This window comes from Penicillium chrysogenum (assembly GCF_028827035.1).
Source record: "Penicillium chrysogenum strain IBT 35668 chromosome Unknown utg000001l_segment0_segment0, whole genome shotgun sequence".
Classification (NCBI taxonomy): Eukaryota; Fungi; Ascomycota; class Eurotiomycetes; order Eurotiales; family Aspergillaceae; genus Penicillium; species Penicillium chrysogenum.
The window spans coordinates 2,388,344-2,414,685 of NW_026622749.1; the positions used below are offsets into that span (position 1 = coordinate 2,388,344).

The 26,342-nt window shown below is 49.7% G+C and overlaps 11 protein-coding genes across 11 annotated transcripts; 3 read left to right on the top strand and 8 right to left on the bottom strand.

Annotated features, from left to right (window-relative positions):
* Positions 1 to 734: 734 nt before the first annotated feature.
* On the top strand, positions 735 to 1,838 carry N7489_000959 (CE1 family esterase; the record flags this gene model as incomplete). The annotated part of the gene is made up of 1 exon (XM_056706714.1): positions 735 to 1,838. The coding sequence occupies one exon, from the start codon at positions 735 to 737 to the stop codon at positions 1,836 to 1,838; it is 1,104 nt and encodes a 367-aa protein (XP_056571016.1).
* A 29-nt stretch (positions 1,839 to 1,867) lies between these two features.
* N7489_000960 (tubulin-specific chaperone D) lies at positions 1,868 to 5,768 on the bottom strand (the record flags this gene model as incomplete). Its single annotated transcript, XM_056706715.1, has 6 exons — positions 1,868 to 2,005; positions 2,054 to 2,219; positions 2,288 to 2,632; positions 2,686 to 2,968; positions 3,027 to 5,529; positions 5,598 to 5,768. The coding sequence occupies 6 exons, from the start codon at positions 5,766 to 5,768 to the stop codon at positions 1,868 to 1,870; spliced, it is 3,606 nt and encodes a 1,201-aa protein (XP_056571017.1).
* Positions 5,769 to 6,011: 243 nt separating this feature from the next.
* N7489_000961 (MATE family efflux transporter) lies at positions 6,012 to 7,498 on the bottom strand (the record flags this gene model as incomplete). Its single annotated transcript, XM_056706716.1, has 2 exons — positions 6,012 to 6,812; positions 6,872 to 7,498. 2 exons carry the CDS (start codon positions 7,496 to 7,498, stop codon positions 6,012 to 6,014), a joined length of 1,428 nt encoding a protein of 475 aa, XP_056571018.1.
* Positions 7,499 to 7,958: 460 nt separating this feature from the next.
* N7489_000962 (uncharacterized protein) lies at positions 7,959 to 10,271 on the bottom strand (the record flags this gene model as incomplete). The annotated part of the gene is made up of 4 exons (XM_056706717.1): positions 7,959 to 9,218; positions 9,302 to 9,388; positions 9,485 to 9,562; positions 9,663 to 10,271. 4 exons carry the CDS (start codon positions 10,269 to 10,271, stop codon positions 7,959 to 7,961), a joined length of 2,034 nt encoding a protein of 677 aa, XP_056571019.1.
* A 971-nt stretch (positions 10,272 to 11,242) lies between these two features.
* On the bottom strand, positions 11,243 to 15,083 carry pkcA (protein kinase c; the record flags this gene model as incomplete). Its single annotated transcript, XM_056706718.1, has 11 exons — positions 11,243 to 11,304; positions 11,380 to 11,785; positions 11,847 to 12,048; positions 12,109 to 12,673; positions 12,727 to 12,850; positions 12,887 to 13,155; positions 13,218 to 13,613; positions 13,675 to 14,262; positions 14,330 to 14,596; positions 14,691 to 14,784; positions 14,814 to 15,083. 11 exons carry the CDS (start codon positions 15,081 to 15,083, stop codon positions 11,243 to 11,245), a joined length of 3,243 nt encoding a protein of 1,080 aa, XP_056571020.1.
* Positions 15,084 to 16,362: 1,279 nt separating this feature from the next.
* Positions 16,363 to 17,521, bottom strand: N7489_000964 (transposase; the record flags this gene model as incomplete). Its single annotated transcript, XM_056706719.1, is given in 2 exon segments — positions 16,363 to 17,127; positions 17,138 to 17,521. The coding sequence occupies 2 exon segments, from the start codon at positions 17,519 to 17,521 to the stop codon at positions 16,363 to 16,365; spliced, it is 1,149 nt and encodes a 382-aa protein (XP_056571021.1).
* A 947-nt stretch (positions 17,522 to 18,468) lies between these two features.
* Positions 18,469 to 18,949, top strand: N7489_000965 (putative eukaryotic translation initiation factor eIF1a-like protein; the record flags this gene model as incomplete). Its single annotated transcript, XM_056706720.1, has 2 exons — positions 18,469 to 18,779; positions 18,844 to 18,949. The coding sequence occupies 2 exons, from the start codon at positions 18,469 to 18,471 to the stop codon at positions 18,947 to 18,949; spliced, it is 417 nt and encodes a 138-aa protein (XP_056571022.1).
* A 122-nt stretch (positions 18,950 to 19,071) lies between these two features.
* Positions 19,072 to 20,445, bottom strand: alg3 (dolichyl-P-Man:Man(5)GlcNAc(2)-PP-dolichol alpha-1,3-mannosyltransferase; the record flags this gene model as incomplete). The annotated part of the gene is made up of 3 exons (XM_056706721.1): positions 19,072 to 19,674; positions 19,733 to 20,256; positions 20,319 to 20,445. The coding sequence occupies 3 exons, from the start codon at positions 20,443 to 20,445 to the stop codon at positions 19,072 to 19,074; spliced, it is 1,254 nt and encodes a 417-aa protein (XP_056571023.1).
* Positions 20,446 to 20,780: 335 nt separating this feature from the next.
* N7489_000967 (uncharacterized protein) lies at positions 20,781 to 21,209 on the bottom strand (the record flags this gene model as incomplete). The annotated part of the gene is made up of 1 exon (XM_056706722.1): positions 20,781 to 21,209. One exon carries the CDS (start codon positions 21,207 to 21,209, stop codon positions 20,781 to 20,783), a length of 429 nt encoding a protein of 142 aa, XP_056571024.1.
* Positions 21,210 to 21,664: 455 nt separating this feature from the next.
* N7489_000968 (serine/threonine-protein phosphatase) lies at positions 21,665 to 23,082 on the top strand (the record flags this gene model as incomplete). The annotated part of the gene is made up of 3 exons (XM_056706723.1): positions 21,665 to 21,681; positions 21,753 to 23,016; positions 23,080 to 23,082. 3 exons carry the CDS (start codon positions 21,665 to 21,667, stop codon positions 23,080 to 23,082), a joined length of 1,284 nt encoding a protein of 427 aa, XP_056571025.1.
* Positions 23,083 to 23,433: 351 nt separating this feature from the next.
* On the bottom strand, positions 23,434 to 26,150 carry N7489_000969 (putative C6 transcription factor (NirA); the record flags this gene model as incomplete). The annotated part of the gene is made up of 5 exons (XM_056706724.1): positions 23,434 to 24,466; positions 24,518 to 24,886; positions 24,938 to 25,901; positions 25,957 to 26,011; positions 26,070 to 26,150. 5 exons carry the CDS (start codon positions 26,148 to 26,150, stop codon positions 23,434 to 23,436), a joined length of 2,502 nt encoding a protein of 833 aa, XP_056571026.1.
* Between the last annotated feature and the right edge of the window lie 192 nt (positions 26,151 to 26,342).

Sequence of the window (26,342 nt, forward strand, 5' to 3'; positions counted from 1 at the left end):
TGGGGAGCCATTGAGATATAATGCATAAGAGCGGGCTACTCTATATCAACTAGCATCATTGGTCTAGTGGTAGAATTCGTCGTTGCCATCGACGAGGCCCGTGTTCGATTCACGGATGATGCACTCTTTCTTTTTTTGTTTTTGTTCTATGGCTTCTCTCATCTTTTTTTTTTACCGATGGCTATATTTCAGTTACTATGATCAAGTAACCCTACAACATAACTAATTTATTCCATACTATTCAGGTTTGAAATTTATTCATCGCTACCCCCGTATATGTACGTTTAATTAGGTCGTCCCCTTTTTGGTATGGGTGAAGCCCAATTTTGTGCATTGCAGAATATATTGCTCCATAGCCTGGGAAGGGTTACATTCTTAACACAGAAACAGATCATCTTCACGTTCCGCCGATCTTCGGCTTTCATATAGTAGATACGCAATTGGCATACAACATACTAGTATTAGCATACTCAAGGGGGTAGATCCGGGAGATCAAGCTCACTCTTTAAACCCTTTTTTTGAGGCGCAAATGTAAGGTTCGAGAGATAAGAGATTACCACGGATTCACCCGTGAAGTCTTGGCGCTTGCCTTCGGCCCACCCAACTGAGACCTGAGTCGGGCCCCCGTGGTATCCAAAAGGGGTTGGATATCAATCCCGCAATCCCACAATCCCCTATAAGACCCGAATCATGTATTCCTCGAGAAACTAGCTGGCCATCTTGGCACAAGCAATATGCGCCTCGCATCCTTGCTATCTCTCGCGACCCTGGCGAGCATTGGCATAGCAAAAACCCCAGGTTGCGGTCGAGACATACCTTCCAAATATCCAAAAGCAGGATCGAGCGAGTCCCTCAGCCTCCCAGACTCAGACCGAGAGTACAGATTATTCATCCCGGCCAACTATGACAAGAACACGCCAACCCCGGTATACTTCTCCTTCCACGGGGCGTCGCGCGACATGGTAGAGGAAGAAGATCTGTCACAGTTTTCAAACCCGGAATTCAACCCCAATGGGATCGCCATCTACCCAAACAGCAAGAATGGCTATTGGCTCTCCAGCCCGAGTGCCGACAAGTCGCGCCCCAACGATCTAGACTTCATCGACGATCTGCTCACACACATGGAAGAAACCCTCTGCATCGACACAAGCAGAGTATACTCGGCGGGCAAGTCAAATGGCGGCGGATTCACCAGCGTCATCGCCTGCAACGCCACGGTTGGAAGCCGGTTTGCGGCTTTTGCGGCTGTCAGCGGTGCCTGGTATGATACAGCCGACATGAAGGGTGTGGGGCCATGTGCACCCGCCAAGCGGGATCAGGGATATCCTTTCCTGGAGTTCCACGGTACCGTCGATACGACCGCGCCTATCGATGGCGACGACGACGCCAAGCTGCCTGTCATTGATGTCCTGCAGGCCTGGGCGGCTCAAAATGGATGTGGGGACAATGCGCAGCCGACCAGCAATGAGACTATCTTTGATGACCCGCTTGTGAAACATGCTTCTTGGGACTGTAACGGGCTGAAAGGCATTGTTCAGCATTACCGCGAGAATGGAAATGGCCATTGCTGGCCAAGTACTGTTGGGAATGATGACTTTGACCGAAATTCTGAGCAGTGCCCGTTGGGCAAGTCTGAATTCAATGCGACTCAATACATATTTGACTTCTTCGCGGAGGATCACTCGAGCAAGCCTAACACAGCGATTACCAGCACAAGTACCGGCACAGCACCTACAAGCACCCATCACAACCAAAGTCCAAAGATGTCACACCCCATGTCCATACATGCTTTGTATCTTGTATTTTCAGCTGTTGTTATTAGTTCGATGCTTATTTAAGCTCTATGGGATTTCTGTAGAGCTGCCATCTAGCCTTCCAGAGAAAGAGTGACCTTCAAATCATCCACCTGGGGCTTCAGCTGTTTAGGCGAAGCAGACCAGTCTTCGTACTTGGCAATATCAGAGTCCGTCACAACAAATAGGTATTCTGCAGAGCTTGATCGGACCTAAAAACTGTCAGTGCCGCAGATCTATGGGTTTGGCGTCTAACATACCCTTGGGAAAGGATGCAAAAGCAACCCGGTCATCTTCTTCAAAACGCCCGCCCGTAACGAGTCAACCCTCGACAATGTAGCATAGGCCTTGACTGCAGCTTCCAATCGAGCTATGTTTGCAGACCTGAAATGTGCTTTCTGAACTAGCGTGAACAATTTTCGGAAACTAGAGAGAAAGAAGATGTCAGGGGATGGTGTACATATAGAAGCAGTAGAAGACACGAGTTCACAAACCTTGGATCTGAGGCTTCCGGGATAACAGGAATGTAGCTGTCAATTAAAAATGCAACAAACTCGACTGCAGGAATGGCAAAACGGTCATCTTGAAGGTTGTCACCTAGCACTGTGGAAAGGTCCTGCAAGAAGACCATCAATATCTTCTGGCGTCGGTGTTGGGCTTGGGAATTGAGGAATTGAGTCAGAGCTGAGCGAGATGCTCGGACGAGGCCTTCTGCTCCCGAGATAGCAGAGGTAGCAAGTCCTTGCAACAAGGGAAGACGAAGCCAGTCAATATCCTGCAGAGTAAGTATCTGAGCGAAGTACTCTTGTGACGAAACATGACTGAAGTGTTCGAATTTCCTGTTTTTATTAGCATCTGATATAAATTGGTTGCTTTGTTGGTGATTGATTACTTTTCGATTGGAGGTAGATCCCCCGCTGATTCCCAGAAGACTTGTAGAGAAAGCCATGCCTGTAGTCTAACCTTGTCGAGCTTTTCGCATGCAAGACGGCAAAGACACCCGACCAAGTTTTGAATCAATGGCGAGCGTGACGTTGAGTCCAATTGTCTTTGAAGCACGATGGGGACTGCTTGGATTGCCTCGACTCGAATAAGAGATCCAATATCACCTCGTCTGTCAGTGGTGTAATCATTCAAGAATTCGACGAAGTTGCTCGCGACCGTATCGGTGGTAGCTAGTGTTTTGTTAGCCCATGCTCATACCAGCTAGTAAACAAATTATATTCGACATACCCATATAGGGCAAGATACTGGTGGCCAAGCACTTCACAGCAGCGACTCGTTTCTCAATGAGCTCTTCCTTCCCGGTGTAACGAAGAATTTCGGTGACGATGTCTTCTTGGACAACATTTTGTGCTCCGAGTTGCTTAAACACCGTACCGAGTGCTAGGATTTGGCCGCGACCTGTTGGCAATCTCCATGAAGTACGGAGATGGGAGAACCAAGTACGCACAGTTTCTTCCTGCTTGGATGGCGGTAGGAGAGGAAACAGCTGCGCTAAGGCGGTTGAAGATGTCTCAATCGAGATGTCATCATTTCGAGAAACACAGAGGGACAGGATTTGGAGTGTTCGGTTCAGAAGTGGCTCTAAAGGTTGAGCTAGACCTGCCGTGATGGTAGACCGAGAGAGCGAGGAGATCAAGCAAGATGATGCCTCCGCCGTCAATTCGGGGCGTGAAGTCTGGAAGGTCAAGTCATCATCGGTAGGGCTTGATGCAGAACCAAAGATATCCCAGATATTGGCCACTTGAGAGGAGACAGCCCTGGCCTCCGGGGTATCTCTCTTCTCCGCCGATGCTTCCCATTCTGAAGTAAAAGCATCGACCGTGGCAGCAATAGACAACAGACAGCCATGTCGTGATTCCACATCATTCCGAGAGATGCTGGAGAACATTTGCAGCAATTTATCCAAGACCAGACTCATGGTTTTGAATAGCTCTTGCGTACTCAAAATTCCAATAGACTTAGCCGCATGTCTTCTGGACTCGGTATCTGGAGAACCAATTCCTCTCCAACCCATCAAAGCGTCCAGAAGTGGACTCCAATAAACCTGATCCAGAGAGGCTGTTGCTTTGGCAACGTCAATTAGTGCACGAGAACGTCGTGCAACGGCGTGATAATCCACAACCTGCACGAGGGGAATGCCCTGCGCGATGGTATTGGGATGACGACCAATCAACTCCTGCAGCGCAGCAGACGACCCGCGTCGGATGTTCCCAGATGGATCGATACAGGCAGCACAGATAAGTTCCACGGCCAGCTTTTGTAGAACATCAACCTCTTTCTGGCCAGATTGCGAAGCCACTACCTGGGGCTGCAGCGCCAGGAGTTCTCGCGTTGTGTACTTTCGAGACATGGCCCAAATACCGAAGCATGCCGCATCTCGAACACCAGTTCCCACAGAGCCACCTGTAGAAGATCTTTGCTCAAAACCCAAACCAGACACAAGTGATTGGAGAATCTCAGGGAGTTGGTGAATAGGAGGTGCCCGGCGGAAAAGTAAATGTGACAGTGTCAGGATTAGCCCTTGCCATCGCTGGGCATCGACTGCACTGAGATTACGTTTAAGGGTGTGTATGCCAATCTTCCGCGCTTCAGATGGCGTGGCGAGAGAGCCATCGTTTTTCTCGAAAAGGATGTTCTCTCCCAGCGAGCCAATGACCGCTTCGATGACCTCGGTCCCCATTTCTGGGTCTAACTTCAACGTGATAATGCTGAGTGCTTTACTCGCGGCAAATCGCACGGGTGTATCTTTGTCGGCCAAGGATACCAAAAAATGATCGATTGCATCTTCCAATATGGTCGATAACTGGTCATCATTGATGCGAGGGTCACCTCTCTCATTCAAAGATAAAGCCATGATTGTGATGTTGCGGAGGATCTTGACAACAAACTTTCTGGCCAACGCCGAAGACTGAATTGTCGCAGATACTGAAGACTTCCCTTGAAATACACTGAGAGTCTGCTGGAAGACATAATTGATCAAGGGAGCAAAGTCCTCTACCTGGCCCGATCCACCCAAGCGAGCAATGAATGTGAGGACCCCAATACAAGCATAGACAGAGGGCGATTCGACGTTCTCCGTCGGCTGGATTAGAGCAAACGCCCACTTTGTCAGACCTATAAGCACACCGAGGGCTTGCATATCCCCACGCAAAGCCAATCGTGCCAAAAGCGCTGTCGCTGCCTCGCGTTCTTTGCCCGACGCACCAATATAGTGCAACGACAAGGAAAGAAGCGACCTGGCAACCATAGGAGTCTCAGATGGTAACCAAGTCAACTGCTGCAGATTGTCATAGGGCACCGGCATGTCATCTGATGATAAAGAAGACAAGTCGAAAGGAGCAAGCAGGAGATGTGAAAGCCAGACCAGCATCACATAGCGTTCTTCCCAGATGAGTCGCTGGGTTTCAGATTCGACCAGTTCTTCAGGATTAGGCGGCCGAACCGCATCCCATTCGATGAAGGCCCGAATCATTGAATCAAGATATTTAGGCTCATTGTTTAGGAACCTGCTAATCACCTTTACGCCACGGACTTTGCAGAAAGTATAAAGTAACCTGCAGATGGCTCTTGGGAGGGGATACTGGTTTCCTGCCTGGGATGACTTCGCCGAATCAGAGCCATACTGGGTGCGGTGCTTGATCAGATATGCTAGAAAAGCGTCCACTAAAGGAGGCAGCAACTTCTGCAAGTGTGGATCTAAGAGTTGAGGCCACTCTTGAAAGGGTTCAAGCTATGGATACCATCAGTAAATAAGAACAGAGAGATAACGAAGAGAGATTCTATGCGGTGAGGTCTTACAAGGCTGACAAGCTTCTCTGTTTTCGTGACCTGCGCCCATTTACGTGGGGTGCGGAGGGGAGTCCCAGTTTGGGCTCTCCACAATAGCGAGGGGAGCTTTGCCGAAAACTCGGACACCAAATCCCCAGAGGCCCGTTGAAGCTTCACTTCTCGATCCTCGGCGGCATCCATGGTGGAATGCTGGGTGATGCAGTCTTGAAGATTGCAGTGTTGGGAATAGCGTCAACAGCGGGACCGGTCATGTGACGCCTAAGTATATATAAAAGTTTACTATTTCGTTCAACATACGAATTCTTAAGCAGACAAGAGTAGGAAACGTATTCTATATTGGTCGTGCATGCTATGATATATTTTATGGATTTCGAAGCCATCCCGCCCGTCGCTCAACCTTGAGAAGCTCTCTTCTCTGCATGATCACATCCGCTCTATCGCTTCTCGGGACGCCTTCGCCCAGTCCACCATTTTCCAGAAATAAAAGCCCTCGATCGACACAATGATCGACTGGCCGATAAGTATTCCACACCATAGCCCTAAAACGCTCCATCCCAAGCCAAATGCAAAAGCAATGCCCAGGGGCAATCCAACGAGGTAGTAGATCGAGAGCTGAACATAGCTACCCAGATCCGGTCGTCCCACAGCCCGCAGCAAGCTATTGAGGGAAGTGGCCACGGCGTCGGGAATTTGAAGGACGGCACCCAATGGAAGCAAGAAGAAGATGTAGTGCCAGACCTCGCCGATGTCACTAAATAATCCCGGAATGACTCCCCGGAAAGCAAGAATCACAAGCATATTTGTTACACCAGCACCGAAGCTAGCAAAAACCATAACCTTGGCTGCTGTTGCCGCACGCTGGAGGAAGCCCGATCCGATCAGATAGGCCATGTGTGTGCCACCAGCAACAGCGACGGAAAATGAAATTTGGAATGCGAAGTCTGAAAGCGTAGACATAGCAGCCTGGGCTGCAAGCTCAGTTGCACCTAGACGGGAGGAGATGAGGGTCATGAATTCCCACGCGAGGACTTCGGCTTCGATCATTAGCCAACTTGGGATGGCAAGCTGCAACATTGGCCCCCAGCCGCGCCATATCTCGGCAGAAATGGGATGCCAGCATTCAGAGCCCTTGATGAAAATGACGTAGAATGCCAGAAAGATGGGCAGAAGACTGTTTGCGACGGCGACAGCGATAGGCGCACCGATGAAGCCCCATTGCAGTCTCTGGAAAATAAGGGATATCAGTGAATGGCACGGGGGAATTCTAAGGTTGAACGACGTACCCAAACAAATAGCCATCCCATGAAAATGTTCAATGTAGAACATATCAACAGAACTATCAGACTAGCACTGAACAATCCCTGTGCCTGGAAAAATCGCTTTCCGGACTCAAAGCAAGCATAGCCGGGAGCGCCCGCGATGGCAATTTTCAGATATAGCCCTGCAAGAAGAGCCGTCTCCTGGGCTTCAGATGGTAGAATAAGGAGAAAAATTCGATCCGCATTCCACCATATAGCTCCAATTGGGATTGTGAGGACAAGCATGAAAAGCGTCAGTCGTTGAACGTGAAGCCCGACCAAGGTCAAATTCCCCGAACCATATGCTTGAGGACATAGAGTATCCAAGCATGTTGCGAGCCCTTGGAAGACAAAATATCCAGTGATCTGGGCGGTCATATTGGCCAAGCTCACGGCCCCGATCTCCCGTTTCCCCAGATGGCCCACCATGAAGATGCTAGAACCGGTTAATGCATGTTGAAGCAGGAGTGATATCATGAGAGGGGCTGAGTATCGCGAGATAATCGCTAATTCTTGTCGCCATCCTGACTTCTTGGAATTGGTTGCTGCTTCTGTGTCGATGTCGCGCAGCAAAGGGGATGATTCTGTGGCCCGATGATTGTCCTCGATCATCGTGTAAGGTTTTTTTTCTTTCTTAGGGCGCTAGGAGCTCTCTGGATTCCCAACAACACACTTTATTATTCTTCAGATCGAGTTCATCGAAGTACAAGGGATGGTTCGAATATCATTGGAGAACAGAGTGCGAAGACGAATATTCAACAACAAAAGTGGAGATTTGACGAATCAATCCTTAGGTTCGTCGCAGCAACTCTGTTATTGGCAACAGTTGCTTCAGGCATGAAATGAGCTCCACTAGCATGCATGAGCATTCATACTTGGCCTGAACCTATCATCTACAATATTGTACATTGTCTATAGTGAAAAAAATCAAGTTAGATCACGTCATTCACTAAACTAATGGTACATGGAGGTTCACACGCTAAATTGCCAATGAGGGCTCAAAAATTCCCCCAAGAGTGATTGCAGGTAAGAGAATCTCATGTATATATATATCAGTGTAACATGATGGAACTTAACCATCAGGATCCGGTGAACCCATGGCAGGATTATCAATGAGCGAGGCTACAAACCTGTCACCGTAGATCCTGGCGAGTTTGGCCACGGTCCTTTTGATGTGCATGACGAGGATCGCGATAGCCAGGGTGTTCCAGACATCTTGGTCAAAATCGGAAAGGTCGAAATGGCCAAGGAACTTGATTCCTTGTGTTAGGGTTTGCAGATGGGGATTGGTGTCTAGACAGATGACAGAAAGAACAGGTGCACAGAGAACGTATCCAATCAATGCCGGCCAGCCTTCTTCGCCGTCATGGGGTGCGGCGAGTTGGCCCTGCCAGGTATCCAATAGGCTCTCCAACGCTTTGGCAACTTTTTCAAAGGCTTCTTTTGGGTCTTCGTCCTGATGTTTGCAATAGATGACGTGCACAGGAGGTGTGTCCGGCTGGACTCTGACACCAGCATCGGCCAATGCCCAGCGAAGGTATTTCTCTATTGATTTCTTGATATAGATTCCAGGACAGATATCAAGGATATTGCAGTAATCCCTCACATTGCCACATATTTTTAAAAGCTCTTGAAATGCACGGATCGCGTAAAACTCGGAGCCCTTGTCATTTTCAAGGACGAAGTTAGATTCCTTACGCTGGGTCTTATCATCTTTCCCAGAAAAGAACAGCGACTCCGGAAGGGTAGAGAAATCTTTCTCCCAGTGTCTATGGATGGTTGGCAAGCAGCCACGAGTAAGAAGTTGATGGGCAGTCTGCTGTACGTCTGGTGACAGGTGATGGCCTTGCGGGAGTTTCACAGCATCAAGTAGGCGCTTTGCCCTTTCTCGGGTCAGTTTATTATTGAGCAGCTCGTCACGCTCTCCTGTCGGGATGAAGTATTCTTCGTCGCTCTCGTAGTCGAGGTCACTTGGCTCAGACATTGACCTATCCGAATCCCATGCCTTCTTCTTCTTCTTTCTGGTTCTTTTGCCTTTGGACTTAAGTGAGCGGCCGTTCTTGACCGAGGCCTGCTTTGCATCCCTCTTTACTCGCTTCACGCATGGCGAGGAAGGAGCATCGCTGGTGTCGCTATCATCATCATCACTCGCACTGGAAATCTTATATTCAGGCGAGGTGGGGGGATCGGAGTCCCATTCGTCGTCATCGTTGGTGTCCCCGGATCGCTTGCGTTTTGTCGCAGAGCTCTCTGGCTCGAGTTTAGCTCGCTTAGCCGGGTGCTGAGGCCCCGTGTCATCAGGGAAGTACGCTCGCTTTTGGGCTGAGGCCACCTGGTATGCAAGTCAGCGAAATGTAAAATGGGTAGAGGACTGGAGTGAGAGATATGATAAGTTGCGATAAAGACAAAACCTACAACCTGGCCCTTTTCATTGAAGTGAACAACTGTGTCAGGAATGGTGTTCAGCGATGGGGAGCTTGTCGACTTTGGGACTGAGGTCAACTGGTATGTAAGTCAGTAAAATGTAAAACGGGTAGAGGACTGGTGAGTGAGAGATAACTGAGATCAAAGTGATATGTACGTTAAAGACGAACTTACAACCTCATTGAACTGAACAACTGTGTCAGGAATAGTATTCAGCGATGGGGAGATTGCCGGCTTTTGGGCTGAGGTCACCTAGTATGTAAGTTAGTAAAATGTAAACGGGTAGAGGATTGGTGAGTGAGAGATAACTGAGATCAAAGTGATATGTTAAGTTGCGATAAAGACAACTTACAACCTGGCCCTTTTCATTGGAGTGAACAACCGTGTTAGACATTGTGTTCAGCGATGGGGAGCGTGCCAACTTCTCGGGGTGGTTGAGGGAAGGAGCTGTGACCGCCGGTTGTGGCAGGACCGGGGTAACAGGAGAGGGAGAAGGACGTGGGTTGATGGTAGTGTCGGGTTGGTAGCGGGGGGTGTAGTGAGTTGCGCGAAATGCTGAATGCACTTGGTCGTTAGGAACTTCGTCCCCACAGAGGAAGCGTCGAATCTCGGGATCGTTGTCCCAAGTCTCGTTGAACCAGGCTGGAGGGGATCCCAGTTCTACGCTGTCAGAGAAGTTGATGTGGAAGTCGATATTATCGACTCTTGGTCGCACCTTGTTGATGGGGGACCCATAGACGGGAGTAGACACGTTCTCGAGCCATCTCTTGATGGGGTTGGAGCTCGAGGGCGGTTGGCTCACCTTGGAAGTGGAGTGAGGGGTGCGCTCTTTGTTGCCCGGGGGCGAGGATTCTTTGTTTCCCGAAGGCAGGTTCTCTTTGTTGCTCAAAGGCACGGGCTCAGTATGGCCACCGAAGGCCCGTAAGCCCCTACGAAGCAGGCCTTTCGCTTTTGCCAGCATCTTTGGAATAGACCTCGGTAGCTTGATCTATTTCTGGAACAAAGAAAAAAATGCTGGTGAACAGTAACAAGGTGTGGTAAATTGGAAGAGGATAGAAGAAGAGAAGAGCAAGAGGAGCACAAGGTAAACAACCTTGGAAATGAAACGTGTACGTGTTTTTGCAAGAGAGGAAGGCGCAAAAGAGGAAGGCACACGATTTTGGCTTCCTATTTGGGAAGGAACGAGGTACCTAGGGCAACCCTCGATCTGAAAGGGGAAAGGGCAGTCGCAACCCGGATCTGATATACACGTGTGCATCTATATGTGCCCAAGTACATATAAAGCCACGATCCAACTACAACATTCATGTAGACAGATGAGATAAATTAGTTCGCATTTGTATCTCCTCTCCATACCACGAACCGCTAGAACATAATACCGGGCATAACGCGCAAGAGTCCCTGAAGGGAACCTACGCTATCTTCATAGATCTTCAAACTTCGTCATTTCTCATCACACACACTCTCCCTCTCAACCACGCCACGCAATTCCCATATGGGAACCCGTCCCTTCTCCATTTTTTTGGACATCAAATGCCCGACATAGAATAGAGTCATAAACCCGACCTGTCGGAAGGAAACTTAGAAAGAAAGAACTTGAAAGTGAAAAAATAGAGCAAGCAATTTAGATAAGCACACAACGAAATCGAGAAAGCAAAAGCAACCTGGAGGTTTCATTAACCATGATATCCGGCGGTCGAAGCATGTCATGAGGTCCGGTCCACACCGGCACTTAAAACGAAACTGCGATTGGGTATGTTGAAGCAATTTGAAGATCAAGAAGTGCTGGAAAACGGCGGGAGACCCGCGGCGCTCTGAAGAAACCGGACGTGTCGGCATTGAACCGCCTATGAACCGAATTGACACCCTCGTTAACAACTCGTGACAGGTGTCCAAGTAAGCAATAATTATCCCGATCACACATCGGTGAAATCAAGCAAAGTCAGCAGTATAAGAGAATCCTCGGAATTCTTCCTGCATGGCTTGCGAAAGCACTAAATGAAAAAGATAGGTTAGTTAAAGTTCATCTTCCAGAAAGCACCGAAAAAGCACCAAAAAGAATATCTTACCAGACTGTACAGGCGTTAGGACAGGAGTCACACTGGTGAATTCCTGGTCAAAGTTGCTGGTGTCGGTAGGACTGCTGATCGTGGGGATGAATGGCGGGGGAACCCGCTTGTGGTAGATGTCATCCCAGTTGATGTTGCGGAAGAACGCATGAGACATCACTTCTTGGGCATCGGTGGGACCGGAGCCCAGACGCAACTCGGGCTCACGAGTCAACAGCTTCTGGAGAATTGACACGGAGTCGCGAGGCATATGAATGGGGTAGAGAGGCTCGTCAGCAAGAATGGCATCGTAGATTTCATCCTCATCTTCACCACGGAATGGAGACTGTTGCAAAAGCATCTGATAGATGAGAACACCGAACGCCCACCAATCCACAGCCCGTCCATACTTCTTGTCCAGCAAAATCTACAACAAAAGTTAGCTCATCAATACTCCAAAAAAAAACAATGGACTTGATCCCACTTACTTCTGGGCCCATGAATTCAGGAGTACCGCAGAACGTGCTAGTTGTACCACCATACCACATGTTCTCCTTGCAAAGACCATAATCAGCAATTTTGATGTGACCATCCAGCGTCAGCAGAATGTTATCGAGCTTCAAGTCACGGTAAATGACACCGTTCTCGTGGAAGTACTTGAGTGCCAAGCAGACCTCGGCGGCATAGAACCTAAGGAATGTGAGCATTTATAAACCCCAAAACAGGACAAAGACCAAACATGGGACTTACTGTGCCCTCTTGAGGCCGAATTGGCCACGCTGAATGTGCAGCATGAGATCACCACCGCTGATATACTCCATGACGAAATAGACACGAGTTTCAGTTTGGAAACAAGCATGCAAGTTGAGAAGGAAGGGGTGACGTTCCTTGTTTGCAATCAGGAAAACACGCTTCTCGGACTTAGTGCTCTCCACTTCGTCGTTCTCGATAATGAATTCCTTCTTCAACACTTTGATGGCATACAACTTGCGGGAGCTCTTTGTTTCAGCTAGCATGACCTTTCCGAAATTACCTTTTCCGAGAACAGCAAGGAAATTAAAGTGATCCAAACCAATGCGAGTCTTTGCCTGCACTGCAGCATCGTCCTTGATAGGGGGTGCAACTTGCTGTTGTTGGGGCATCTGTTGCTGCATGGCCTGCGAAGGCGGGGCCATTGGATAAGGTGAAGGCTGTACCTTCTGCATAGCCTGGGGTGGTGGCTGCTGTGGGAAATTGGCATAGAGGGATGGGTCATAAGGGGCGTGTTGAGGCTGCGGGGCTGCCTGGGGTGGCAGCATAGGACGGCCCATTTCGGCTAGTATTTGATTAGTTTCGAGAGTTTTCAACGCATGATCAGAAATTGCATACTTGGGGCTTGCTGGGGGCTACGTAGCCCAGTAGCGGCGGCGGCGGCAGCGGCGGCGGCAGGTCCAGTGGGCGATTTCGGTGGTATCTGTTGGCGCTGTGCAGCCTGTGCAGCAGCAGTTGGTGACTGTGGGGTCATGAAGGAGTTAGTGGCAGCGCTTACCGCTTCGGCGGAGGGTTGTCTAGGAATAACCCCGTAGGGTCCTTCCATCGGCTTCTGGGGGTAGGAGAGGGCAGCGTTGTCTTGAGCGGGCTGCGGCGGACCGCCTGCTCGAAGGGTACGGTTGCTGAGGCCAGAACTAACAGAGGCAGATTTGTTGTGATGCTTGGTACGAATCAATGTCTCGAGAATTTGGTTGGCGGCTTCCATCGTCATTCCACAGAAATCGGGCACAAGGTGAGTGCAGTGAGCGTGACACGTGAGACTACATTCTATAGGAAAAGTCAGTAAGTATGGACTAGAAAGAAGCTCCGATGTCAGTATTATTGCCTACCAGAGCAGCGTTTGGCATTTTTGCGTCCAAACGGAAGCAGATAGCCGCAGTGGCAACACCAGTTCGCGGAGATGTTGGAAAACCCTTCGAAACGGTGGGGAATGCGGTGATTGATCTTCTCCTCGTCCGGATCGGTCTCGTAGTTGGCTTTGCTGATACACTTGGTAACAACCTTGGGGTAACACTTGCGGTGGCAGGTGTACTTGCAATCCGCACATTGCATGCCGGCAGCATACTTGAGGAATTCTCCACACAGTGCACAGCGCATAATGTTGTAAAACTGCTGGGTGACGAACTTGTGGCCCTGCTTCTCATGAACCTCCTCCTTCTTCTGGCGCACGGCACCTTGACGGTTAAGACCGATGTCAAAGGGACGGCGATCCTTCAATTGTTTGGCTATATCCAGTTAGTACAATGGCGCTGCTTCTTTTTCGGGGTTAAGGCAAGTTAGTCTTACCGAAGCTCATTTGAAGCTGTACTCGGCCAACCGGTTCCAGGGCAAACCAGGAATCGATCGTCACAGTCGGGGGAGCATTTGTACTCTCGCCACCGTGGTGCGCATGTGCACCATGCCCCGAGGTGCCCGGGCGTCCTCCGGGGCTAGGGCCATGTGAAGAGCCCATAGGAGAACCGCCATGGTCATGTCGAGCGGATCCGCCCTCGCCCATCTTATCTGCGGATACCCAGCCAGATGCGTTGAGTTCCGTCTCAATTTTCTTGCGACGCATCTCCTCTGCGATGTCAGAAATGCGCACCCAGAGCATACCGATTGGTACTGGGCGATCTCCAGACTTGTCATAAACAGTCAATTCGATCTCGTTTGCCTTATCGATATCCATGGAAAAGCTTTCGTCCAGCCATTTGTCGTTTCGGGTGGCCTTGGTTCTGGCTTTGATCGTGTCCTCAACCTTAACGACAATGTATGTCTCTGGTCCTCGAGAAAATCGCGAACTAGCCGCATGGTCCACGTCCTTGACTGCATGGATGCGCATTGTCAGTAGACCAGTCAGCGGTTTGCGCATGTTCGGACTACTAAGACTCTCATCTGCACACCAGTTAGTGACTATGTCGCATTATGCCCGCAGCAAAAATTGCTATATCTTTTTTCATACCGTCCGGCGCATCGGCGGATTCAATATCAACATGAAGATCCTCGTATCGCTTCAGCGCCTGCTTTAGAAGCTGAATCTTTTGGTTACTCTCAATACGGCGGCCCTCGGCGTCCGCTCGGCTCTTCCGGTCGCCCTCATCCTGGTATAAGCGGACCATCTTTTCGATACCGGCTTTATATTGCATCTCGACACTCAGCTTGAACTCCAATTGAGACAGCATGAGTTGGATTTTCGGCCCGAGGTACGGAGTGTCATACTTGATCAGATCTGAGACATGGCCATTTATGTTAGCATTCCAAGCGGTTTAAGCTCAGCGCAGCATTTTTATAGGGTTTGGCAGGAGCGGTATGCAAGAACGTACCCAGCTTCGTGTAATTGGGCCTCGCCTTCGGGATCGGAGCATAAGGTCGCGGGTCGGAGAATGGGGCACCGGAAGGCATCGAGCCGGTGCCACCCTGAGGGTAGTGGCCATCACCTTGCTCACCAGCGTACCCGGGGTGGTCTTTGGGCGGGGGGCCGGGCCTCCATGCTGGCCGGGTGAGCCACCTTCCTGGTTCATCTGACGGATTTGCAATTCCCTCATTTTCTCCTCCAGGTAAGCGATATTCTTGCGACCATCGCGGATGTTGGCATCGACTCTCTGTTGCACGAGGGGATTGTCGGTCGACTGCCGCATGTTACTAGCAGCGGTGATGAGGGCCTTCTCCCGCTCGATCTTGCGGAAGACCGAGGCGATTAGCTCGTCCCCATCCATGATGGCAGGTGTGACGAGGGCAAAGAGCAAGGCTGGCTCAAAATTCAAGGGTGCGCTTGCGCCAGGTCAAGGTGGGTTGTTGGTGGGAGAGGATTCGCGGGGCTGTTGTTGACAAGGGGCGCAACGGGCGCGGGTAATGCCACTTCGGAAAATGTGAGACAGACTGCCCGCAATGATCGCCCAGTCGATTCACAGCCGAAATTGAATTGATAAAACCCAGGAAAAAGCAGAAGAAAGTATGAAAATTGGTAGAGGTAAGAAGAAAGAGAATCCTCTAATTTTACCCGATGGATCAGATCCAGGGAAGTCACCCAGGCGGGAGTTACTGGGGAAGTCCGTACAACCACGCACCTCCGATAAGGAAGTGGCGAAAAGTCGTGTGAGACCACAAGTATTAAGAGTATTGACAGTATTAACAGAGTATTCATGTGAATCTTTCTAGATATATCTATGTGTTCTATCGATATCTATTTCTATGCATGATAGCTGCTTATGGATTGCCCAAACCAGGCGTACTCTTACATACAGAGTAAGTATCTACAGACACAGACTACATCGTATAGCAGGACACGCCTCATACTTCCGAACCCTTTGACAAGAGTGATCGGCACTTGGCACCTTCATTGTACAATATTGTACGAGTAAAACATTGCAATTGTCACCGCTCTGTCAGGAATTTCTCATCGGGCACAGAGATCGTGCCACATACCCCTTACTGCATACATTGAGGGATGGTAGGAATCCTCGTTGCTTCTAATGCACTCCGGTCTTCGTATCTGACTTGGTCATCTTTAATCTTTTTTTGGCTGAAACTGGTGATGTCACTAGTTTCACGGCCAATAGATGAAGATACGGTAAATACACTGCAAGGCGTAGGCTCCAAGTTGAGTACATAGGGCATTAATCCTACATTTACCATTATCGTGCAGATTTAGCATAATTTATACATACATTTGTTGGTCCAATGAGAGAAACGACCGTCGCTCACATGGACTTTTGTAGCAATCCCAGACAATGTACACTATCCCCAGGGCTGCATAGTATACAGAGTCAGCTGGCTAGTTTCCCATATATGACGATCAGTACTGATTGCTAACGTCGATCAAACAACGCTAGCTATATATCTTTAGTAGGGTTATGCCTGCGAAGCCCGCGTTGTGCCTTTAGTCTTTCCCGATCTCGATAATCTCTATACCTAGTGGGATGGTTTTACACATTGAATTCTCCCTGGGGTGAAATCTAGTCATCCGTCATTCTGCCACTTGCCGCCACGAGGCTCTCAAAGCGGTTGACCTATCTTGGACGGATCAAATGGCACAATGCCTCTGTTGGCAAATGCGTCCGTGATAACCTGAGATTTGAATGATTCCTCGCGGATAGAAGGGAGCCCATTGAAGAAAGCAGTTTTCTCTTCATAAGCATCGTCAATCATGCTTAAAATAATGCATTGAGACCTCCAATACCGTTTGTAATCTCTGAAAGGTGTGCCATCAAACGGCTGCATAAGATGTCCTATGTTGGGCGGAAAGCTGAAGGGAATGATCTTGTATTGCTCGCAAAATTGGAGGAACCTGAAACTCAAATAGTGAGGTTGGCCGCTGAAGAGTAGAAGCCGAGGCTTGTCGTCTGCAGTGCGAGCTTTGGTCTGGCGATGAAAAAACTTGATCCACTCGCATGCAGCCTGCTCGTTAACCCGGCCGCTCGAGTTCGCCATGAATATAGCTTCATCGGGAGTTCCTTCGCAGGTAAGCCAATCATCGAGATAGTAGTCGCCTTGGACAATGGTAAATGGATCAGCTGCCCACCCGTTGGCGGAAATACATTCGATCGTGATTATCCATTCACAGTAGGTTCTAGTTTGATAAGGGACCAAGCCTCTCCTGGTGACGACCATTTGAGGTTTCTTTCCCTGGCCAATTTGGAAGATGGTGTCGTCGAAGTTGTAGATATTCTCTGGAGATACCTCGGCAATCACAGCCTCCAGGCGTCCATACCAATGCTCCAAAGTCTCTTGATCTGACGCATCGATACGTTTTCTTCTTGACTGATCGTACTTTAGGTGGCTTTAGATCATCTGGTAGGCGTTTGATAAAGCGATCAACCCATGCATTGCTGATAGTGGCCTCGTTCCCATCGCCATTTCCATCGCCGTTAAGAATTTGGGTCGCACTGGTCACGATGAGGGGTCGCATAGGAAGAGAGAATAGCCCCTTCACTTGCCGAATCCACTGAATCAAGGTGTTCTCCTGTGTCCCATCAAGTGTATTGGGAGCTACACGAGCTGGATGAGCCGCAGGGCTGTTCAGTTGGTGTTGCACTTGATCATGAGGTGCGGCAATCTCTCGTTCCAATGCGGCGATGTTTGGCTCATTCAGCGACCGAGTAGGGGCAGATGTCTTGGAGACGCGACCGTTGGTCGAATTGGAACCCCTGGGCATGATGTTTGACAATACAAAGATGTGGACCGTGAACGTGATAAACAACAACGCGCGTAACCTGTGTTAGTGGGCTTGGCACAATTATCATTATGCAGTTACCATGTTGTATATATCAAAGACCAGAGTGTTGAATTCAAGATTGAGGCTAATTAACATAAATTCTAAGCTCCATGTGAAGGAAAATACTAAAAGAATCCAAGAACTACACAAAATATGCAGTTATGCTTCTTCCTATATTTGCAGTGTTTGCCAACCTATATGGATTTCGATTCAGTCTGTCTCCGGTCCAGCACAATGAGCTTCATCTTGGATTCTTTGCGAGATATTGTCATATACGACATGACTGTACTTGATGGGGGTGAGTCGATAAGTGGATTTCTCGGTTCTTTGCTGAATTAGTTGCGGCAGAACCCCGGACAGGGTAATATTAATAATTGGACGATCTATCCATCCATTGTTGTAGAACGAACCTTGGAAGGTGCTCAAAGTTATGTAGGCGAAATGATACATTTCGATTCATAAGATATACAACATAGCCTACTGAGGTAGCATCTTCAGCCCATGAGGATGGTGAGTAAGCCTTATCCTACCTACCTAGGTAGGAATTGCCTAGGTGCCATCCGGGGCGTCGTTGAAGTATAGTATAAATTCCTGGATGCTCTCACCTAACTACTGCTTCCCACTTTACTATCTTGCCAGCGGGGTACCTAACTTGTATAGTACATCAGTTTCGTGTGTTAATAGAGCCCTGGAGATGGGTTAGAATGATGTAGTCAAAACTTTTGAGTGTCCCGCAACTTCCAAGGTTATTTTTGAGGAACCTTGGGAAGCCCCGCCGATAAGATCAAATTATTTCCCGCAGAATTAGTTTCCTCCCCAACTTTCTCTTGCACTTGACCTGTCCTCTGCATTTGTGATATCCATCGTTTTAAATTGCATCTTCAACAATGGGACCGCCTCGCAGAAAGATGCTGGCTACAGCAGAGGGAACTTTGACCCCTCCAGACGAGCTATCCGACACTCAGCAGATCGTGCGAGCAATCAAAGCCACCGGAAACAACATCTACTTGGTCGAACAGACAGATAAGAAGCAGATGCTCGTCGAATTACCTGCACGATTCCGCTCAGCTATCTGGATCAAGCGCAGCTCGTACGTGGTGGTCGATACCAAGGGCCAGGAGGAGCGGGACAATAAAATTGAAGGGGAAATTGTCAATATCGTCAGGGACGAGAAAGCTTGGAGGAAGGCTCCCTTTTGGTATGTGTTTTCGATATAGGATTAGCCACAAACTCATTCGCTAATTGGAATTGTTCTCCCACAGGCCTAAGGAATTCGTGAAACAGCCCGTTGTGTTGGCTGCTGACTCTGATGACGAAGAGGAAGAGTCTCGTGTGGGCCGAATGCCCTCCTCGGACGAGTCGGACTGAATGATCGCCTTTCAAAGGCACCAAGCGTTTGTTCAATGGCAGCCGCTACGATACACAGGGATTCGGGGCTCTAACAATGATTCTCGAAATATGCGCGCCTCAGGATGGGGCCGGGGTATCTCTCATTTTTGGACAATCGCCTCGCCGCGGCTGCTCCTCTTGTCACCGTTCTTATCTACCTCGCTCGAACCATTGAACAATACGCCAAGGACCTGGACCCCGAGCGACAACACCACAACCGCCGAGCTTGCGTTTGTGCCGGGGAAAACGTTCCAAGCCCACTCTTGCAGCGCCCATAGGGCGTATATAAGAACTGGGTGGACACCTGCGCGCCAGAGAAGAAAGGGGGTAGCCCACGCGAGATACGCGAAAAACTGGTAATGCAAGGATCTGGCGCATAGCAAGCCGATGGCCAGTGAGCTCAACATCACGGTCATAGTGAAGGATCTTGAGAGTGGAACTGTCTTTTGGCGTCCCTGGAGAGTATCCTGGAGGAAACGAACCATGTTCGACCCTGAAGGTTTTACCCAGTTTCTGAAGAAGATAGCCAACAAGGATATATGCAGCACAAGCAGACCCACAGAGAACTCCCTTGAGAGAAATGTTCCTTCCCCTACAAACCGCCAGTTTACTGTCCATTTGAACAAGAACTGGCGGGATAGCTCAAATGCCCGAGAGAGGTAGCCTATACTATTAGTCTGCAGAAAGGGAACCGCAAGTAGGACCTGTAGTTTCTTGCATTAGCCGACTCCCCAGGACTCAATTGACTTGTCAAGAACCCACCTGGATAAGAACAGCCATAACTCCGAGCGAAATACTTCGCGCCAACCCCAAACTGAGAAGAGTGATGACCGCAATAGCAGGCACAAGCAGCACAAGTGTCATTTTAATCGCAACCCCAAAAGACCACACTGCAATACCCGCCGTCCATCTGCGTCTCAGACACAGATAGATAGCAAGCCACATAGCAAAAGTCGCAACGCCATCATTGAACATGCGCAGAACGAATATGCTATGCAGCCGTTTGGACAGAGCAAGGAGCGGAAACAGGTAGGGAGGTGCCCCCGTCTGTCTATAGCAAGCAACTACCACAGCCAGTGTAGCCAGGTAGAGCACGGCAAAAAGCGCCTGCCCGAGGAGGATATCACGGCCTTCGTTGGTGAGGTGATAGAGGAGGGTGTAGATGTATACATGGGCGGCGGGGTAGACGAGGGGACCGGTTGAGCCTTTGATCAGGAGGTAGTCGCGTTCGCCGGAGATATATAGAGAGACTTGCTGCATGTACGTCGACCAGTCGATCTCAGTATCTGTGGTTGTTGCTTGGTTAGCTGGGTCTGGCTCAGTACGCGACATCTGGATGCAGACTTACAAGCGATCTTCCATATGACGAGGGCGCAGAGTAGCGCGTCGCCTAGAATGAGTAGAGGCGCAATCCATCTTGTATGCCGCTGATTAGTGAGCACGTCGTAGACGAAGCTCTGGGCTGTCAATGCCATGGTGGATACGCTCGATGGTTGACGGGGGAATATTCAAGGTGGCCGGAGCTGGGTCCGCCTACGAAATAACGCGTTTACAATTGCACTCAAACTGGGGGTAGCACATTTTGGTTAGGACCATTGTATACCTTTCGACTATTTCGAGTCTTAATATGATTGGTATTTGCTTTTATACATCTCATTGTACATAGAAAATACAAATGTTGTAGGTAAAATGTGCTTCTAAACATCCACCGGTCCACCTAACCCTTATTGTCAAAATCCATGGTATCATTAAACAAGCCGAGAAAACAAAATGCAGAAAATCTAAAGGAGAATGTGTCGACGTGCACGCATTATTGGTCTCCTTCAGACAGGGCGGTTGGCTGGTGCTGCCCATTCGCTTGGATATCTCGGAAACCCAGCAATTCCCCTATAACACCCTTGGGTTTGGGAACAGGGCATTCTCGATTGATATGTGAGAGTTTGTCCGCTTCCTCCTCCATCTGAAGGAATGTTGAGACCTCCTCGTCCACAACAGCTGGCGCGGGCTGACCGGGCTTGCTGCCCTCTGGGCCCACTTCGAGATCTTTTCGCCGTCTGCGTCGGAAACGTGGCACATGTTGTCCATCGGCTGTCATGGTCATCTCCGAATCGGCAAAGGTGCGTCGTGGGGCCGGACAAGGGAAGACGTGCGGCATGCCGACAACTAGGAGAGAAGCGAGGAGGGTGCCGGCAAATAAGCCTGTGGTTGACCGCGACCGAGGATGTAGATGTGGCGGCATTGTGTATGAAGTGGGAGAGAACGAGTATTGATGTTCAATTGAGACGAGGTGGGCGCGGCCGACTGGTTCTGGAATTTTTCAGGCCATCGGCTCGGACCGGGCTGGTATAACTAGTCGGACAGGGAGGGAAGAAATAGAAGGCAAAAGGAGGCCAATTGAATGTTCAGTAATAATTGTCCAAGTTGACAAGCTTCTGAACCTCCGACGGCAAATGTGAAGTGACTCTCAAAGGAAACGTGCGGAGAGAAAACGACAGCAAAGGCTTTGGGTGCATCTAATCTTATCTGGCTCCCGCGTGATTGGATGTTCCGCTTGTCTCAAGTCTCTGCGTCGTGCATCATAGCTTCGCGAAGATGAGACTGTACTTTTCGGAGAACTAAGCTATCTGATTTCTCTTTGGGGAGTTCTTGACTTCGACACAGTCATCGTTTCCTTCCCCTCCCTCTCTCGACAAGATGAGTGACCTAGACCGGTATGACACCAACCCCTCAAGTCTCTACACCCCCATCCTTCACCGTCAAACTAATGCTTTTTGCCTTGTAGGGCGATCGAGCAGCTGCGGGGCTGCCGCCTGATCCCCGAAAGCCAAGTGCGCGAATTGTGCTACAAGGCGCGTGAGCTCCTGATTGAAGAAGGCAATGTCGTGTCCGTTGACGCCCCCGTGACCATCTGCGGCGATATCCACGGCCAATTCCACGATCTGATGGAACTATTCCGCGTCGGCGGCGATGTTCCCGATACCAACTACCTTTTCATGGGCGATTTTGTCGACCGTGGCTTCTACTCTCTTGAATCCTTCCTTCTCCTCCTTTGTTTGAAAGTCAGATACCCCGACCGCATCACCTTGATCCGCGGCAACCATGAATCACGCCAAATCACAACAGTATATGGATTTTACGACGAATGCATTCGTAAATACGGAAGCGCAAACGTATGGCGGTACTGCTGCGAAGTATTCGACTACCTGGCCCTAGGCGCGATCGTGCTCGGCGCGAGCTCGACGCTAGAACCCACCTCCAACACAGCACTATCAAGCATGCCGGCTGACAGCGAGCTGGAAACAGAAGCACTGAATTCAAGAGGCGAGGTAATGATGAGCACTTACCGCCCGCGACAGCGTTCGTCTTCCAATGCATCTACAGATTCTAGAAATATCTCCCCGCCACGAGACATCTCCGCCGCCCCAGGCCAGGCTGCCGCGCCCTCACGATCGGGTGCACCGGGGACAGGTGCCAGTGGCGATGGCAACGGCAGCGCCACCACTAGCCGGACTGGTGCGGTGCTCTGTGTACACGGTGGATTATCACCGCTGATTGACTCTGTCGATAAAATTCGACTGATTGACCGCAAGCAAGAGGTGCCACATGAAGGTGCCATGTGTGATCTGCTCTGGTCAGATCCAGATGAGATCGAAGGCTGGGGGTTGAGTCCTCGTGGGGCTGGGTTCCTCTTCGGCGGCGATATCGTCAAACAGTTCAACCATCTCAACGGCTTGTCTCTTGTAGCGCGGGCCCACCAGCTTGTTATGGAGGGATACAAAGAGATGTTTGATGGCGGTATCGTCACTGTCTGGTCTGCTCCAAACTATTGCTACCGCTGCGGCAATGTTGCCGCTATCCTTGAGCTTGGTGAAGACGCCAGCGGTGGTGGCACTGTCGCCCGCAGCAACGGCGAATATGGTCGGAGCAACGGCATTGTTACAGATAATAGAGTCATCAGTCCCGGGAGGAGATATCGTGTCTTTGAGGCTGCAGCGCAGGATACAAGGGGCATGCCTGCGAAGAAACCTGTCGCTGATTATTTCTTGGTAAGCTCTTCCTTTTTTCCCTGTTGTTTTGACAGATGTCATCTTATTAACATCCATGTCTAGTGATACCATCCTATGCACCTTTCTTTTTCTCTTTTTATATGGTTCTCTTGGAAAGTAGCATTTTGCGCCTTGGTGTTGGTTTTGAGAGCTAATGATCATCTATGACAAATCTTTTGATAATTGCACCTCTAAATGTCCTTGTCTGTAAATGACCATAAGATTTTGAAACAGAAACCAAAATTGTAGATGCATGTCCATTTAAACGCCGGAAGACAACCCCCCTAAAGTGGTATCAAAATCGAACGAGATATGTCCCTATGAGTCAAAATCACATAATGGTTTCCATAAATCCGGTTGTACCTAGGTATCATCGGGATTCAAGGGCGACCAGGCTGCCGGTATCCCCCCTTGGGCCTAACGCTGTTCATCATCAGGACTAGAAGGCCGAGCAACAGACATGAGATTACTGTCCTGGTATTGCATGAGCGAATGCTGGTTCTGTGGGGTGGCATTCCAAGTACCACTCCAACCATCCATGCCGATACCATACGCATTAGCATTTCTCGACCACCAGTCCTGGCTCTCTTCGACCAGGTTCTCCGTGCCGTCATACCCAGACACGGGCGATGCAACCGACGTTGGCGTTGCGTTTTGGGGTGAGATACGAGCCCCAGAGCCATCGTACCACTTGTTCGGGTGGGGGGAAGAGGGGGCCGGTACGGATCCTGGAAGAGGATTGAATTGGTAGGCCACTTGGGGCCGGAGGTATGTTGGTTCGGGAGGGGCAAACTCGGGGCGTTGGGCATGAGGTGGAAGCATTCCTTGGATCGGGGGGAACGATATTGGGACGGCGGCGATGGACCCGTATTGAGAGGCCATTGGTGCATCAACCATGGGGATTGGTTCTGTGCGAGAATGCTGGAATTGGGGCCCAGATGGTGAAAATCGGCTTGGAGTTGTAGGGGGTTGTAATACGGGTGCGATGGGATAATCGTCGGATGTTGAGGGGGAAGTGGTTTGGTCCCAAGAGCCCCAGGATCCCCATTTGTTATGTGTGCGTTCAAATATGGAGACTGCCTCTGGTGGTAACTCTACTTGCCATTTGTTTGCGGATATGTCGAGGATGCGGAGGGTACGTCGGGCACAGAGCCAGCCCTCTGCCATTTCTTCGAGATTCTTGAGGCCGTGTATCACATCTCTCTGGGCATTTTTATCCGGGAGGTTGAGAAGATGGACGGTGCACGCAGTGTGGGCAATATAGACAGCGATGTTGCAGATCTGTTTTAGTCCATATCCACGTTTGTATATGCGAAGCAGCTTAGAAACAGTCGCAGCGGCCTGCGTGCATATCTTGCGAGGTGAGACATGGGAAGGTAGTGGGGTATTTGCCTTGGTATACTTCAGGAATGGTCGGTATAAATGGATTATCTGAAGCTGATACAGCATGCTAAGACAAGAGTTAGCTGAGGTAACACCGTGTGCGAAATTGTCAGCTTACTGCATGACAAGCACTTGTGGTAGCTGTCCTTCTTTTGCTACCAGTTCCCTGGGCAGATTGTTTTTCCATGCTTCAAGGCGGGTGTGAACATCGCTCAGTTTCTTCAGTTCCGACTGCTTGGGCTGGGAGTTTTCAAGTTCGGTCGGATGATAGAAAAACACAAGTACATCGCTGCTGATCTCGCTCAGTTTGGATATTTGGAGGGCGACAGCCCTGGTTCGTGATGGTTGCGTGTGCTCGTGACCGACGCCGGAATCAGTATAGGGCGACCACAGCTCTGCTTCCTCCTGTGGCAACACATCAAACTTGGGCACATTGGCATTGGCCGAGGTCAACTGGGGCTGACGACCGAGGTAATTTGACCAGCACCTATACAGTGTTAGAGAGGAATTAGAGATAATCAATGGAATGGATACTAACTTATCAATGAGATAGCAACCCCAAAAGGTTATCCGCCGAGCGTCAATCTCTTCTTCGCTGAGGCTGTGCGCCCCAAGATTTGCCGAATCGAGATTTAACCCAAGATCAAAAGCCATGCGGAAACTGAGACCACTATAGACCCAACCTTTTCCTTCCCGCCCACATCCCGCCTCTCGGACAGACATGAGTGCGAATGCCTGGACAGTGCAAAGCTTTGCGTTCTCATGTTCGTCATTTTCCAATACGAGCCGCTTCGCCTCTTTGAAGAAATGATTTCCTGCAGTTGCCAAATCCTGAGGATCATCAAAAGCACCTTGCCACGAGCTGAAATGGCAGCCCAGAGCTAGGATAGCATTGACGAGTAACGAAGAGCAATATGAGCTAGAAACTCCGCGGATGTAATCCCGATAGAACATATTCTTAGACAAGGTAGTGAAGAACGGATAGTGCCATGTAAAGTACATGGTCATTAGATGGCTGATTAGGGCGTCATCGTCTGTGACTTCGGTCCAGCGGCTCACAGCGTGGGTTTGGTTATCGGCATTGAGGGCGAGGTTGTTTTGAATTGAGGCAGACTCGTGCAGCTCGGAGCCTGGCGGCAAGAAGATGAGGTTCGAGGTACCGCCAATAAATTTACGAGAACCGTCAAGCATGAGCTCACTCATCTTGCCAGCCAGCTCTGACTCGAATTGATCAATCTCAGCCATGTTCTCATTGCTGGCCGACTCCTTTGCTGCTTGGTCCGTAGACATGAGCCCCTTCTCCTGGGCGACCACCGAAGCCGCTACATCTTCGAGATCATCGCAAGAGCGAATCTGACGTACTAGTTCGAAGGCATCTGCTTCGTCGTAGTTTAATATTGCCTGTATCAATGTCTGTAGGGTGGTGTTTCGGGTCCGCAATGTATCAGTGTCTTTCTTGTAAACACCTTTGCGGCGGTGATCCGAGTTTGGATCATATACACCTATGATGGAACGTTAGAAAATGCCGATGTTGCTCTATATAAAAGTGACACATACAAGGTGTATGATATACTGAGGAACAAGCTGCACAGCTGGGCAGGTTTCCATCACACTATACGCAGATCTTATTAGTACTGTGACATCACAATATCAGCATATGAGAGTCCAACCTTTGACTTCCTTTTGCGGCAGGCGACACAGGCTGTGCTGACGCATCGTCTTTTGGACGGTTGGGCACGTTCAGCGCTCATGATTTCAGATAATTTGATAGGTGCGATTCAAGAAATGAGTAGGGTGGTTTCTCCGCGGGACCTCTTCGCATGCCTAGTGTCTTGTCCAAACCTCGACATGGGATGTCCATCTTTTAGAGTGCAGAGCTCGTTAGTAGAACATGACGGCTTGCTAGACCGAGGGTGCACACGGTGGCTATGTCGGCATGTTAG